Source organism: Dasypus novemcinctus, chromosome 12 (genome assembly GCF_030445035.2).
Source record: "Dasypus novemcinctus isolate mDasNov1 chromosome 12, mDasNov1.1.hap2, whole genome shotgun sequence".
In the NCBI taxonomy this organism is placed as follows: Eukaryota; Metazoa; Chordata; class Mammalia; order Cingulata; family Dasypodidae; genus Dasypus; species Dasypus novemcinctus.
Window position 1 is genome coordinate 104,147,345 of NC_080684.1, and position 15,975 is coordinate 104,163,319.

The 15,975-nt window shown below is 57.3% G+C and overlaps 1 protein-coding gene across 5 annotated transcripts in view; it reads left to right on the plus strand.

The window, feature by feature from the left end:
* The window catches only part of MPPED1 (metallophosphoesterase domain containing 1), a 112,048-nt gene extending 96,861 nt beyond the window's left edge, over positions 1 to 15,187 (plus strand). For 4 of the 5 annotated variants that reach the window (XM_058309249.1, XM_058309245.1, XM_058309247.1 and 1 more), the window contains 3 exons: positions 8,069 to 8,184; positions 10,579 to 10,692; positions 13,065 to 15,187. In XM_058309249.1, the coding sequence (XP_058165232.1) occupies positions 8,069 to 8,184; positions 10,579 to 10,692; positions 13,065 to 13,183 (349 nt within the window). In that variant the 3' untranslated portion in view covers positions 13,184 to 15,187. The remainder of the gene's footprint in view (positions 1 to 8,068; positions 8,185 to 10,578; positions 10,693 to 13,064) is intronic. The other variant, XR_011650190.1, reaches the window with a different exon arrangement.
* Positions 15,188 to 15,975: the final 788 nt, after the last annotated feature.

Sequence of the window (15,975 nt, forward strand, 5' to 3'; positions counted from 1 at the left end):
ATTAGGAATGACAAAGGACCCCATTCTTCGGTTCCACTTATCTTGCCGCTGACTGGGGTAAGTGGTGGACTGCCAGGCAAGGTGCGTGATTGACAGTCTTGGGGGACCCTCGCTGCCTCCTCGCAGCGCCTCCCTTCACAGCCCCGCGGGGTGTGTGTGTGTGTGACCGCGGGGGCGCCTCCCACAGCCTCAGTCTCCCCGGAGCGGGGGGCGTTCCCCGCTGCCCGGCACCCCTGCCCTGCAGAGGGTGGAACCCAGCAGCCGTCCTCGGCGGGGCTGGGCAGTTGACACGTCAGCTCGGGACTGGGGGCCCCCGGGACAGAGGTGGACCTGCGGCGTGGGGCCGGTCAGCGCCCCTCAGCTGGGCTTGCCGGCATGTGGCTCGCCTCTCTGAGCCTCGGTTTCCCCTCGTGCCTGCGGGCATCCAGCCTCACTGGGATGCTTTGAGGAAGACACGTGGAGCCAGAGACAGGTGTCACCCTCCCCTGGGACAGGGTGGCCGGCTCCCAGGAGGCCTTTTGGTGGAGGGGAGGGGCCTGGTGGGGAAGCGAGCGGGGCAGGGGTGGGGGGGAGCGCGTGGCTGGGCCCCGAGGTCCTGCCTCGACCCCCCCGAGGTTTCAGAGGCTGCTGTTGGGAGGCAGGGGTGCCCCCGGGTGCAACTCGGGAGGGTCCCTGCACCTCCCGGTTCTCGCCCCTGCGGATGGAGGACACTGAGCCCTCAGGCTCGAGAGAGGAGGAGGTGCAGCACAAAGCAAGCGCGGGACAGGCCCGGCCCAGCGGCCTCTGGAAACCTTTCCCTTCTCCCCAGAGGGCTTTCCCGGGGGCGGAGGGCACTGCCCGGGCCCCCAATCCCCATCCCGGGGGTGGGGTCCCCCGCGTCAGTAGCCTACCGGGACTGGGACGCAGCGGAGGGATGTGAGCGGCCCGCGTCTCCCTTTGCCTCCGGGTTCGTCTTTGAAATGGGCACACGGTCCCACCTGGCCGGCTCCCGGGCGGGTTTGAGATACTGGGTGCTCGCAGAGGGTGGGGGCGCTTGTGGTGGTCGGTGCTGCACTCCTCGGCTGCCCGGGGGGTGCTCCCACCTGCCTACAGGGGAGCATCGGCTCGTTCATATTCCGCTCGTTGCTCGTTCATTTCCCCTTGCACACCTTCTCTTGGGCATAGGGATTTAGGGACGGAGGTGACCTGCCCTGGAGGAGCCCCCGGAGGACAGTCAGAGCAGGGGGGACTGGCCTGTGCTTGGGGCCGGTGCCAATCAGGGAGAACTTCCTGGCAGAGGTGGCCTGCGGGCCTCCGGCTCTGGGCTTGTTCTGGGGCCACAGGGACTTGGAGCAAAGGAGCCACCGGGGGGAGATGCCCTTCGGAGATCCAGCCCCTCTCATGCAGGCCATGAGGGGGCCTGGCCCAGCCAGGGACTTGGCAGGGGACATTGGAGCCCCGCTCAGATGGGCATCAGGAGGTCGCAGGGAGCGGGGCAGCCACTGGGCCCAGGGTGCGGGAGCTGGAAACCCTGGTCCAAGCGCTCTTGCTTCCTGTGTGTCCTCAGACACATGGCATGACCTCTCTGGGCCGACATCTTTGTGCCTCTAAAATGGGGGCCTCCCCAGCAGTTTTGCCCTGAGGATTTCCTGAGCTACCAGATGGAACGTGGCTGGTGACGGGGGTTGGCAGAGGAAGGGGTCGTATTTCATGGTTCTGGAGCTGGGCCCTGGAAGCTCAGGCCCTGGTGTGAGCCCTGCCTGGGTGCTGTGGTCGCCAGGTGGCCTTGGGCAGGGCCCCATGCCCGTCTGCATGTGCCTCGGTTTCTGCTTCTGTAGAATGGGCTGGGGGGCAGCTGCTCCCCTGGGGAGGGGATGGAGCCTGGTGGTCCGAGGAGGGCTTTGGAGCTGGGCCTGGGTGGGCAGGTGCTCGGCGTCCACCTGAGGGAGACCCCCTGTCCCCCGGGCACTGTGGCCTGGCCCCCCTGGGGCCCCCCCAAGCCTCCTCTGCACATGGGCCCGAGGTAATTGGCGTGTGGCCAGGGGTGGCCGTACCCCAGACCAGTGCAAGGACCCGTGTGCACAACCCTGGGGGCTGTGGGCCTCTCCTGGGGAGGCGGGAAAACCAGAGCCTCCCAGGCTCCGCTTCAGCCCTTTTCTAGAAGCAAGAGCCTCCCCCTTTCCCGGCTGCTGCTTGGGAACCCAGAATTCACGCTTCAGGGGAAAATCATCCTAATGATTGACCACGAGCAGGTCATTTATATTGGCTAAGCGAGCTTAATTAGACGGGATTCGAGGGTGACCGCGGGCACACGGGAAAGCTGTTAAGGGGTTAACCTCTGCGCGATTACATTGTATTCAGCGCTCTGTTAAAGTTTGAATTAATTTTTCCCATGGGTTTGTTCACATTCTAATTTTCAACTAAATGAGACATCTGTTTCAGAAAAGGAAAATTTGCTCTGGTTGTCATGGCAACTATCATTCTGTAAGAAAATTATTCCAATGGTTACTTTAGAACAGAAAGATAGAAATTCAGGACATAAAGCCGTCTCCCGTCGCTGAGCTGGAATTTTGATTCCTCCGTCCCCTTTTCGGCCCCCCACGTGCCGGACGTTGGGACAGGCCGCGGGGCTCCGGGGTGGTGAGTGGGGCCGGCGGCCGGTGCTTTAGGCAAGGGGCTGTCCCGGGTGTTCCCTGCCTGCCCCAGGTGGGGGGCCGGGGGGCTCGGGCTGGGTGGCCCCCACGCCGACCTGCCTGGACGCCGGCTGCCCCGTGCCCTGCCTCGGGCCCACGCAGCCAGGTGGGCAGCTCACTGGGTTTAACCCCCTTCGTTCGGTCTTGCTGGGTCTCAAGTGGGTCGTCTGGTGCCAGAGACCTAAGGCTGGAGGATGGGGGGCTGCTGTCACCTCCAGGAAGGACATGTGTCACCCCTTGACGGCTGTCACTGCACAGGAGGGGCTGGTCCCGGGCCTCTGGGGTGTGAGGGTCGCCAGAGGCGTCTGTCCTCCCTGCCGCTCGGCTGTGCTGGGAAATGTCTTCTCCGCATGATCCTGGGTCTGATTTGACTCTCCCTGCTCCCCCAAATTCCAATAAAAGCTAGAATGTCACCTTTCCCCGGATGCAGCGCCTGGGTGTTCAGACGGCGCTTCCACGTTGATAGTACCATCGAATCCTCGGAAACTTCCTCTGTCCTTCCCTCCCTCCCCGTCCCCTATGCCAGGCCGCGAGGATCTGGCAGGAAGAAGGTGCTGCCTGCCCCCTGGGGAGCGGTCTGGGGGCACAGGCTCCACTATTCCATTTTATACAGGAGGGAAACTGAGGCTGGGGGGATGAAGTGACTGGCAAGCAGCAGAACCAGGAACTCTGTGCCCTTTCTATCCATTAGAGCAGTCCCCCAACCTTCCCAGGGCTGATGCTCTGGTGTCAGCCGACACTGCCAGATGCCAGAGCTGCCAGCACCCCACCCCACAGCAAGGCCTGCTCTCCTGTGCATTTGGGGGTGTTCTGAAGGCCCCGGAGATGGGTGGGGTGGGTGATGGGGTGTGGGGGTGAGGTGGGGAAGGAAGGGGAGGGAGGAGGGGCAATAAGAGCAGACCCGGACCTGCTGCCTGGTACTCTCCTTGGACCTGCTGTGTGACCTTGGCAAGTAGAGTGACCTCTCTGGGCATCACTTAGGATGGGGGTGGATTCCAGGCTCGCAGGCTTAGCATTGCTAGGTGAGGGGCAAGGGCCCTGGGTCAGGCGGGGGCTCCACCTGGTTGGCTCCTGGGGGCCTGTCGGGTGTCTGGTATTTTTCTAAGTTCTGCTTTCAAATGCCAACCTCTGCCATGGCGTCATGGGAACCAGCTGTGCCTCCTCTTCATACTGATGCGGCCTCCTCCTGCCTCGTAAATATTTCATGGGATTTTTGAAAAGTGGATCCTGTGTTTGGAATGCAGCACTAGAGATGCTCTGGTGCTTTCCCTGTCGGCTGATGGGGCAAGGGGCTCCAGGGAGGCCCCTGGGCTTTCTGCCCAATGAGCAGCTTCTAGGCTGCTGCAGCCTTCCCCGCAGCGTCCCCAGCCTGGCTCTCCCCACACCTACCGAGCTCAGGGGAAGAGGGACTTCGCAGGTGCCCAGAGGCTGAGGGGCTTCCGAAATTGCAGAGCCATGAGCTCAGCGTGTTAGAGATGGAGCGGCTTCGGCGAGCCTCTAGGCCAGGGACTGTCAAAGTGGCCCAGGAGCCCTGGCAGGAGGTGTGTCACAGTCCGTCTGTTTACACTCGGCTCCGTGCGTGGCACTCAGGAGGGTGATGAAGACGATGTTGGCAGTGAGGACGGCTGTGGTGGTGAGGGTGGTAATGGCACGGCGGGCAGAGCGGGGTTGGGGCTGATGTGGGGAGGGGGGTGGGGAGGGAGATGGTGGGGACAGTATCGATTGTCATGGTTATGGTGGCTGATGGTGCTGATGGAGTGGCGGTGATGGTGATGGCTGTGGTGATGACGATGGTGGTGATGTTGGTGGGATGGTGGTGATGACTGGTGATGGTGGCAGTGATGGTGGGGACAGGACTGACGGTCACAGTTGTGGTAGCGGTGGTGATGCTGGCTGTGGGGCTGCTGCTGCTGGCATGGCAGTGATGGAGGTGATGGTGATGGTGGTGGGGATGTGGATGGAGATGATGGCAGTGGTGATGGTGATGACAGTGATGGTGATGGTGGGGATGATGTGGGGAGGGGGAGGGGGAGAATGATGGCAGCTGTGATGGACTGAGTACCTGCTGTGAACAGAAAAAAGGAATTGCTTTGAGCACTTTACTTGGATTAACTGATTAAGCCTCTTAACAACACTTTTGAAGTAGATGGTATTATTATCCCCATTTTATAGATAAGAGAATTGAGATATGGAGAAAAGTGAAATCACTGGCCCAAGATCACATGGGTGGTAAGAGGTGGAGCCATTTTAAGTCAGGTTTGACCCCCAGATTCCCTTGAAGTTGGGTATAAAATTCTGTGTGTGTGTGGGTGAGTTTTTCTGTGAGAGAGCCCTCTGCTTTCTGTGGACTTACAAGGGCAGGCCTGTGTGGGTGCGACTGAGTAGGAGGTGCCCTCTAGTGGGACTCCCCCCTGCCTCAGTGCCACCCACCCAGCACGGAGATGGAGAACCCTTGGGACAGCCCAAGCAGGGGGTGCAGCCAGCCCCTCTGTGCCCTGCCCGGCCCCCTCTGCCTCTTCCTCCTCTCCCAGACTCACAGGGCAGATGTCCAGGTCCCCTTCCCAGACAAGGAGGAACCTCTTCACCCACCCTCTCCCAGCCCTCTAAGAGCTCAGGGTGCTGGGGACTGAGGATGGTGGCCTGGCATGTTCTGCCACTTGTAGTCTGTTCTCCTAGGGGAGCTTCTGGGGGCTCTCTTCTGAACGTGAGGGATCGGTTTCAGCTTTGAAGTTTTGGTTGCAAAGCCAAGGCAACAGGTAAAGTCCTGTTTGCTATCCTGTTACCAACCCAACTCATTCATTAATTCAGTCCTTTTTCACTTACCACCATTCATTAAACAAACATTTATTTACCCCCTGGCCTGGTCGGCTCCAGGGTTCAAAGGTTTTTGGAGTTTTTGGAACATAGCTTTGATGGATAAACATGGGGACAGGGCGGGCAGGAAGAGAAGAGATGGGAAATGGTGTTCCAGGAAGGACTCATGGATAAGCAAGGCTGGCAATGCTGGGGATCCCACACGTGTCTGAAATGACCAAAGGACCTTTGGCCACGAATGACCGGCATGGTCACCAGTCCTGAATCTGGCTCCTCCACAGATTCACTGTGTGACCCTTGGCACGGCTCTGCCTCTCATCGAACCTCAGCCTGCTTGCCTGAAACGGTGAGGGTGGAACTAAATCAAGGTTTTCAAATAGCGTTCCATGGAACCCCTGGGGCAGGGGAGGCTGAGTGACTGTCAACAGAGAAGAGCCGTTACGTCAGCAGCCAGGAGCGTCAACTGCTGCATGGGTTCCTGGGCCTCAGGATGGACTTAAGTCGTAGCTTTGTGCATGTGAGAGGCCGTGAGTGAGAAATCCCAGCTCCACTCTTAATTTGGGTGGTGTGTGCTGGTGAGTGTCCAGATCTGGGAGTCTGCAGATCTGGACCTAAATTCCCAATCCGTATTCCTCTCTGAGCCTCAGGCTCCTCATCTTTAAAATAGGAATTGTAATAGTCCTAATTCACAGGGTTCTTGTAAGACTTAGATGAACCCATCTTGTAAAGTATTTGGATGGAGCCTGGCAAAAGGCAGTTAGGCAGAAAATGGTGGTGACTATTTTTATTTTCTGCTCTCTTGTTCTCAGTTTCCTCATCCATAAAACAGAATTGTTTGGCCAAACTTGCTGAAGGTCCCTGGGGTGGTGGAAGAGGTGATCGTAGTGATGATGGTGAAGGTGGCGGTGGTGGCGATAATGCTGGTGAAGGTGATGGTGATTATTATGGTGATGATGGTGAAGGTGATGATGGTGTGAAGGTGATGATGGTGATGATGGTGAAGGTGATGATGGTGTGAAGGTGATGATGGTGATGATGGTGATGATGGTGATGATGGTGAAGGTGATGATGGTGATGATGGTGAAGGTGATGATGGTGTGAAGGTGATGATGGTGATGATGGTGTGAAGGTGATGATGGTGATGATGGTGTGAAGGTGATGATGGTGATGATGGTGTGAAGGTGATGATGGTGATGATGGTGAAGGTGATGATGGTGTGAAGGTGATGATGGTGATGATGGTGATGATGGTGAAGGTGATGATGGTGATGATGGTGAAGGTGATGATGGTGGAGGTGATGATGGTGATGATGGTGAAGGTGATGATGGTGATGATGGTGAAGGTGATGATGGTGTGAAGGTGATGATGGTGATGATGGTGAAGGTGATGGTGGTGATGATGGTGAAGGTGATGGTGGTGGTGAAGGTGATAATGTGGATGGTGGTGATGAAGGTAATGATAATTATGACAAAGGTGATGATGATGATGGTGATGGTGGCAACAATGGTGGTGTGGTGTAGATGATGAAGGTGATGCTGGTGGTGGTGAAGGCAATGATGATAATTGTGGTGGCAATGGTGAGGATGATGATGGTTGTAGTGATGGTGGGGAAGGTGATGGTGAGGGTGAGGTGAGGGTGGCGGTGGTGGTGGGGAAGGACTTGATAATGGCTGTGGTGCTGGGGTGGTGAAGGTGATGATGGTGGTGGTGGTGGTGGTGAGAGTGACTTTGTAAACACTGAAGGGTTGCATTCATGTTAGATATAGGATGCTTCATGAATCTGATGCTCAGTCAGGATGCTTTTGTTCCAAATGACTGAAAACCCGATGCAGACTGCTTTGCGATGGGATGGATTGGCCTCTATAACTGCGATGCGCAGCGGCATGGTGGGCGTCTGATGTGGTTTGTTCCCACTGGCTCCCCTTGGGCTGCTATGAATGCCCGAGGCTAGAAGCTCTCTGCTCATCCTCTTTTCTTGTCATGGAAAGAAATGCCTGGATTCCCTCTGGTCGGTAGAATCCAGGTCGTGTGTTCACCGTTGACCCGATCCAGAGGAATGCCTCGCACTGATTGGTGTGAGTCTGGGTTGAGTCCAGGATGGGATATGCTGATATGCTGAGTCCATCTGAGCCCATCCTCGGTGCCAGGGAACCTTCCCGTGAAAGCAGGGAACGCGCGCCCTCCACCTGCAATGTTCTCTCCCAGTGGGGGCTCCACCCACCCCAGATGTGGGAGGGGGACGGAGGAGGGTCTTCCCAGGGGTGGGGCGAGGTGGAGAATGTTCTTTGGTGCAAGTAAGGCCTTCAGTAGAAGCTGGTTTGTTTTTTAGCTTCCAGTATTTTCATTTCACAAACAGTACTTATAGGTATAGGAAACTAGAAACTGCCGTTCAGCAGGAGGCAAAGGGTGCGCCTTGCCAGGGTTCTGGTCTGAGCCAAGGTGATCTCCACCTTCACCTGGATTTGAGCTTCTGGGCACCAAGTGGTCCTCGCGGCCATTTGGCCTGCGGCCTGCCAGCCACTTGCTGGCCATCCCCTGCGCTCAGGCCTGCTCGCTCTGAACCATCTCCTCTTCTCCCACAGGCAGCCCTGGTTTTATGGCTGGGGCTTTAACCTCCCGCGAGGCCAAGCCCTGCTGGAGAAATGGAACCTCATTCCCGAAGGCGTCGACGTTCTGATAACCCACGGACCACCACTGGGTAAGGGGCTGCTTCCCCGGACAGGGTCACGGTGGGCCCTGCTGTGTGCTGGGGTCTTGACCTGCCCCCCGTGGGCTTCTTGCACCAACGGGGGCGCTCAGACTCAGCCCCTCGTCTTACACTTGGCAAATGAGCTCAGAGAGTGCAGAAGGCAGGGCTGGGCCCTCAACAGCCTGGGCCTGTGTTCTGGTGCTGGAGCCAGCAGGGGCCCAGACAGGGCTCCACCCCGTGCAGCCGCCAGCCAGACGCCTGCGTGGGCCCGCCCCCTCACCCCCACCCATCAGCAGTTCCCAGGGCTCTGCATTCTCCCTGCCTCTTGTACTCAGGCCCCACATCCTGTCCATCAGCACACCTGTCCCTCCAAACTGCATCCCAGCCCTTTCCCTACACCGCACCCCCTGACCTCACCTTGGGCCAAGCCAGCATCTTCTCCTCTCATGACCACTGTGCTCTCTTGACTGGTTCCACAGCCCCGAGGCTTGCTCCTTCCAGTCCACTCTCCTCACAGGAGGAGAGAGTGCTCTAAATCATCCTTTATGCCATGCTCTTCCTCTATAACCCTCCGTGGCTCCCCCAGCCTTTAGAATGAAGCCCAAACTCCTGATCTGGCCAAGTCGGGGCCTTCCTCTCACCGTCATCTCCACTGTGCAGGTCCTGTGCCAGGCAGCGTGGACCAGGGTCATGCCTCCCGTGCTTGCCCTGGAGGGGCTCATGGGCTGCAGGGTTGAGGGGCACAGGAAGGAGCAGGTCCAGCGGGACGTGTTCAGGGGCGAGGGAAGCCTGGGGAGGCCGAGGGAGAGACGAGGCTGTCAGAGGAGGCTGGGGAGGCCCCTGAGAGGTGGCATCAGAACTGGAAGAGGCAGGGAGCGGAGGGAGGAAAAGGCCGTGGCAGGTGCCCGGCACGTGAGGCCCGCCTCGGCTTGCGCTGGGCGCCCCTTCTGTCCTTGTGAAGGAGGCGCCCTAGAGCCCAGAAGGCAGTGTCGCTCAGGATTGTAACCAGGTTTGTGTCCCCATCCCAATGCCTCCGGAGCACTGGGATGAGTTCACATAAGACATGCCAGGTCGGAGGCCGTTTACCGCAAGGCTCTGGGGCAAGGCTTTCCTTGCGCCTTCCTTCCCTCCCTCCCTTCCTTCCTCCCTTCCTCCCTCCTTTCATTCCCCTCTCCCAGCCTTCTTTTTATCTTTCCTTTAATTCTTCCTTCCCTCCTCCTTGGTATCCATCCATCCATCCGTCCGTCCGTCCGTCCGTCCATCCAATCCTAGCGTCTTTTGGGGTCCTGCTCTGTGACTTCCCACCTCCTTGCATCACATGACACAGAGCTCCTGTTTGAGGGGTGCTCGAGGGTGCTGGGCATTCCAGCTGGTGCTGCCCATGCCCACCTCCAGACTGTAAATGCCAGAGAGGCTGAGGAGCTGGGGACCCCCCACCCCCAACAAACCCACCTGGAGTCGTGAGAGGGGCCCAGCCTTCTGCAGGATCCCAGTGCCCCTAATAATTGAACGAATGGATTATCCCTTGTTAGAGAGGAGGAAACAGAGTCACAGAGAAGTCAAGTGCTTGTCTGAGGCCACACAGCGAGTTGGTCTTAAAGCCACACATCGCCCCAAGCCTGCTCCCTGCTCCCTGCTCCCTGCCCGCCTTTCCTCCTCCTCTCATCTTAGTTCACCCTTAAGGCTGCATCTTTGCAGCCTGCTTCATTCTCCAAGTCCAAGGACCTCCCTGCTTCCTCTTCCCAGCAGTTGCAGAAACCTATTTTGCCCACCCAAACAGAAAGGGGCCGAGACAAACTCTAATTGTTCGCTCTAAGTGATCAATTATTCTAGTTTGTGCAGCATGCGAAGATAATAAGCAGCCGCCATATGGGGCTGCTCCAGGAGGCTGGCAGGGCGAGCAGGCTGTGCTGGATGAGATGCTGACTTTCATGACTTGGGGTGTGTGTTTAGAACGTTTCCAGCGTGGAAATCTCACTCCTCTCTGCCCCGTGGTTGGCGGAGGGCCCGGGCTGTGTGCTGCGGTTCTCTGCCCCCACCCTGGCCACTAGGATGCTCCGGGGCACGCCCATCCCCTCTCCAGCCTCGGTTGGGTCATCTCTGCCAAAGGTAGATGCTGTCCTCCAGGCTAGTTTGAGCAAGACGACCTGGGGGGCTCACGGTCGCTGAGCACCCCTCCCCCCATGTGCCTGGCCCGTGCCGGGCTCTTCCAGGCAGCCCCGCTGTGGCCTTGGCTGCGGCAGGGCAGGGCTGCCGAGAGCTTGCTCAAAGGCGAGAGCACGCCCAAGGCCGTGAGTTCAAGACCTGCCGCGTCTCTCTGGGGCTGCAGAAGTGCTGCCTGGGGGGTGAGGGACTGGGCCCTCCCAGCCCCTGCCATCGCCCTCCCACTGTCTCCCCGCACAGGCTTCCTGGACTGGGTCCCCAAGAAGATGCAGCGGGTGGGCTGCGTGGAGCTGCTCAACACGGTGCAGAGGCGCGTCCAGCCGCGGCTACACGTCTTCGGCCACATCCATGAAGGTCAGCAGGTGGGGGGACCTCCTGGTGGAGCTCCAAACTGGCCTTTCAGGGGAGACGCTTCTCCCTGCCAGCCGGGTCACTGCCTCCCAACCTCTTCAACCAGCGGGGAAATCACCCACTTCTAATGTACACTTTGCAAAGGCCTTCTTCACACATGGGCCATCCCCGAGCTAAATATTGCTAAGTTGTTTGATAAGAGGAAGAAGAATGCAAAATCTCGCAAGAATTAGGGGGTGACTTTTGCTTCTTCTGGGCTCTGTGACTCTGCTGTGCTCCAGCCAGGGAAGTTGTCTGGAGCTGGGCAGGTGGCCCCAGAGGAGGGGGCACTTGAGCCACGGCGTGGAGGAGGGTGGGACTTGCTGGGCGCACTGGGAGCTGTTCGAGGGCAGCCTGATTGTTGAAATGCCCAGGGTTGTTCATATAGTCAGTGTCCAGTAAATGTGAGGGAACAGATACCTGGTTGAGAGGCTCTGGTGGCTTGGATAGCCCTCTGTGCCCCCTGCACCCTTATATAGACATGGCATTTGGCTTCTGTCCTGGGCTGGAGCCACTTGCCGTGTGCAGTGTTTGAGGGGGGTGGAGAGCCGTCCCCTTCATGTTGCAGGGCAGTGGGCAGCGCAGTTGTGACAGTGACGGGTGATGGCTGTGCCATTCCTGACTGCCACCTCCCACAACCTGGCATGTTGCTGGATGCAGGGGTTTTCCTAATAATCTCAGGTGTCCTCAGCCATTGCTGAACTAGAGCTGACCTGCCCTGCCAGGAAGTACATTTGGCTGCTGTGGACCCCTGTGGTTTCTCCCAGACGCATGTCCCAGCCTCCTGCATCTCTGCAGTGGGGTCAGAGGCCCCTGGACCTCCACACTGCTTGGTCCATGTTAGGTCATTTCCCAGAACAGAGGTAGAGACGGCAGGTCAGCAAAAATCAAAGGCAGAACTTGGGCAGTCCTATGAGAGATGGATAGCTAGCGGCCACCAGAGCGTAAGAACAGCTGTTACTTCTGTGGCCCTATTATGGGCATGTGACACCATCAGATTCAAGGTTGCATGTGACCCAAAGCCCAATCCTGCATGACTGCACAGAAAAAAGGGGGACTCCAAAGAATGGGTACCCTTCATGGGGAGAGGTTTAGAGGTGATCTGAGCTGAAGGATGCAGAGGTTTCTAACAAGTAGACAAGATAGGAATAGAGTCTGGGGAGGACAGAAGTTAAGAAAAATACATGACATGAACATAGTGATGACAGTGCTGATAAAATGATTAAGATAAAAGAAAGATGGCAGTGGTGCTGACGATGGTGACAATGATGAGGATAATGATGAGGGTGATGGTGATGATGTCAGAGGTGACGGTGGTGACGGTGGTGAAGGTGATGATGGTAATGGTGGTGATGATGATGGTGATGGTGATGCTGATGGTGATGATGGTGGTGATGATGGTGATGCTGATGCTGATGGTGATGATGATGGTGATGGTGATGCTGATGGTGATGATGGTGATGATGGTGATGGTGAAGCTGATGGTGATGATGGTGGTGATGATGGTGATGCTGATGATGGTGATGGTGATATGGTGATGATGATGGTGATGTGATGCTGATGGTGGTGCTGATGGTGATGATGGTGATGATATGGTGATGGTGGTAATGATGGTGATGGTGACAGTGATGCTGATGGTGATGGTGGTGGTGATGCTGATGGTGATGATATGGTGATGATGGTGATGCTGATGATGGTGATGGTGATGCTGATGGTGATGATGGTGGTGATGATGGTGATGCTGATGATGGTGATGGTGATATGGTGATGATGATGGTGATGTGATGCTGATGGTGATGCTGATGGTGATGATGGTGATGGTGGTAATGATGGTGATGCTGATGATGGTGATGATGGTGGTGATGATGATGGTGATGTGATGCTGATGGTGATGCTGATGGTGATGATGGTGATGGTGATGATGGTGATGGTGAGGATGATGGTGATGATGGTGATGGTGGTAATGATGGTGATGCTGATGGTGATGATGGTGATGGTGGTAATGATGGTGATGGTGATGCTGATGGTGATGATGGTGATGGTGGTGATGATGGTGATGCTGATGATGGTGATGGTGAGGATGATGGTGAGGATGCCTCACTGAGTGCTCTCCGTGTGCCAGGTACTGGGACGAGGCTTTATGGGATTATTACCTCATTCGATCCTTGCAGTAGGCCTGGGATTAGGGTCCTTCCCTGTCACCTCCATTCCAGAGATGAGGAAACGGAGCGTTAGAGCTCCAGGGTCTTGCCCCTGACTCCTGAGCCGCCAGCCCGCGCCCCTGCTCCGGTCCCGGCTGCCCTGCCCAGCCCTGACGGGGTGTGCTTGTCCCCCAGGCTACGGGGTCATGGCGGACGGCACAACCACCTACGTGAACGCGTCCGTGTGTACTGTGAACTACCAGCCCGTGAACCCGCCCATAGTCATCGACCTCCCCACGCCCCGGAACTCCTGACTTGCCCGCGCCCACCTGGCTGAGAGCGCAGCCCCTCGGCCAGCTCCTGCCCTGCAGGGTGGCCCGCCCGGCCAGCAGTGGTGAGGCGTGGGAGGCCCTCGCTCGTTCCTGTTTTCTCCGTGAACATCCTGCGTGTACCTGCTTACAAGACCTACTCTGCCCGTGGCCCCGTCTGGTTGGGAAATGCCCGGCGCCTCCTCCTCCTCAGCTGGACACCCTCTTGGGCTTGAGAAGCTGCTGCTTTTAGGCCGCCCGAGACAGGTTTTGGAAATTCTCGCACAAACCCTCTCTGCACCCGTGTCTGTGTGCTGGGAGCCCCGGGGGTGGGAGGTTTGTATTCTGGGCACAAATAGCCATTTCCTCTCCTCCCTGGCCGGAAGGGAGACAGGCCTGCTTCCTGGCCGGGCCCTCCGTGGGACATCAGGGACATCTCAGGAATTTGGGCCGCCCCTGGCCAGGCCCGAGCGCGCTTGGCCGCGGGTTGTGTGCCTGCTTCTCTTCCTGGGGGCCTCGTCGATGCTTTGAACAGCGGCCTGAGCGTCCCAGGCTCTCGCTTGGAGCCTGGAGTTGGGGAGTGGCTCCTGCAGGATGAGCCGGCGGAGGACCCAGGACGGTGGCGGCTTCTCAAGTCCTGCTGCAACCATTGAGGCCCGGGCGGCTGCCCTGCTCCGAGGACGCAGTGGCCCAGAGGGGCTGCAGGCCGAGGCTGCGGCGACCCTGCCGCACGCACGCGCCCACGTGCACACACACGCCCCTCCTGAGTGAACGACGTGGGCCCCGTGCTTCTCATCACTGTCCCTGAGTGGCGCTCCCTTCCTGGCTGGGACTGCCCTGGCACCGTTCAGAGTCTCCCTGGCATGCCTGCCGCTGAGGAAGGCTGCCGGTCAGCGGGAGGGAGGGACGGTGACAAAGCGGGCTCTGGGCTCCATAGCCCCACTCTGCTTTACTGTAGAACCCTGGGCGGCTGCTGTTTCCCCCTCTTCAAATTAGGGCTGGGGGGTGGAGCTTGACCCCTGAGGGAGAGGGAGCCAGGAGGGCCTGGCTTAGGGTGAGGCGAGTGAGGCAGTGTCATGTAAATCTAGGCCCCATTGGTCTTTATTTAAAATTTTGATACTTTGTTTGTCCTGGATGTTTTTGCATTCATTTGATTTTTAAAAAAATATTGCACTGATTTTGGTTCCTGAGTTCTTCGGCCCCCCCTTATTTTTGCGCTGTAGAGGGGAGACCCTTGCCTCCCTCTAGGCCCGGCTCTGAGAACTAGCACTCAAGAAGCCCTTCTGTAGATACAATCCCACGTCACCCTTGGACAGTCCTGGGAGGCGGGCGCGGCCGTCCCCGTGTTAGAGACCAGGAGCTGGAGGCCGGAGAGCTGAGGTAACGGGCCTTCGGGTGCGGCACGGAAGGGGCGGGTCCTCGGCGCCACAGCCCTCGCCCTACGAGGCAGTGCGCATGGTCCAAGACCCTCTCCTTTTTTTCTAGAACGTGCTCTGGTTCATTTCTCACAGGAACCCCCGCGAGAATGTGGGTGCCGACCGCGGCCTCCCGGGAGACGGACTCCTCTCCCGGGCCGTCCTCGGAGGGCGCCGCGGGGATGAGGCGGCGCCGCCCTGCGGGGCCAGCACTTCGGGAATTCCTTTGGGCTGAAGCGGGTCCCGGAGCTGGATGTTCACGTGGTCTCGGGGTTCCTCAGATGCGCAGCGCATGCGCGTGGGGTCGGCGCGCAAGTGTCGCCTCTACGGAATTTCTAGGCCGACCCGGAACTATAAACTTAAAAAGCGAAACAAAACGTTTTTCCTACGCTGTCTTCAGAATATGGTGTATTTTTATGTGGAAAAGAAAAGTTATGAAGGCAGCTGTTACTTTAAGAGAAAATTCATTAAAAGTCCTTGAGGTATGAAAGATTACGGCGAGCTCCTCAATCATTTTGGCATAACTTGATTGTGGCTGTAATTTTTTTTTTGTCAAGCATGTTAGACAATAAAGTCTTTATAAAAACAAAGAAAAGTCTGCATGGTGCCTCTTCCTGTGTCCTATCCCTGGGGATTACATGGGCAAGTGAGGAGGGAGTGTGCCCTCCTGTTGGGGTCCCGAGTCCTAGGAATTTGCTCGCCCCTGGGTGGAGTTTGGGGGCTGGAGCTCTTCCATGTGGCCGTGGCTGGACTCTCTCTGCTTGCTCCAGCTTTCCTGAGGAAGGGAGGACATGGGGCAGTCTCAGAAGTGGTTTGGAAGGTAGAATGGGAAGGTCTTTGCCCCGCTGTATTTGAATACCTCACTGTTTGAGCCCCCAAAAGTATCCTTGAGATGACTGGCTCCAGGCTCTTCCTGAAAGATTTGACCTAGCCTTTATCAAACAAGCAACACGTTATTGCCCAAGAAAAGCATTCACAGGTGTGATGACCCCAGTGTTACAGTCCCCCAAGCTACAAATGTTTTATCCATCCATCCACCCACCCATCCATCCATCCATCCATCATCTATCCATCTATCTACCATCTATCCATCCATCCATCTATCCACACATCCATCTATCCAATCATCCATCCATCCACATATCCATCTACCCAATCACCCACCCATCCATCCATTCACCATCTATTCATCCATCCACCCACCTACCCATCCATCCATCCACCATCTATATCAATCCATTCACCCATCCATCCATCCTCACATCTGTCTACCCAACTCTAGCAGTTTGGTATTGTTTATGAATTCCCAAAATAGATCTTTTGGATTGTGTTTGTAAACTGGTCTATTCCTCTGGGTATATATTAGATTGTATTAGATTCGGA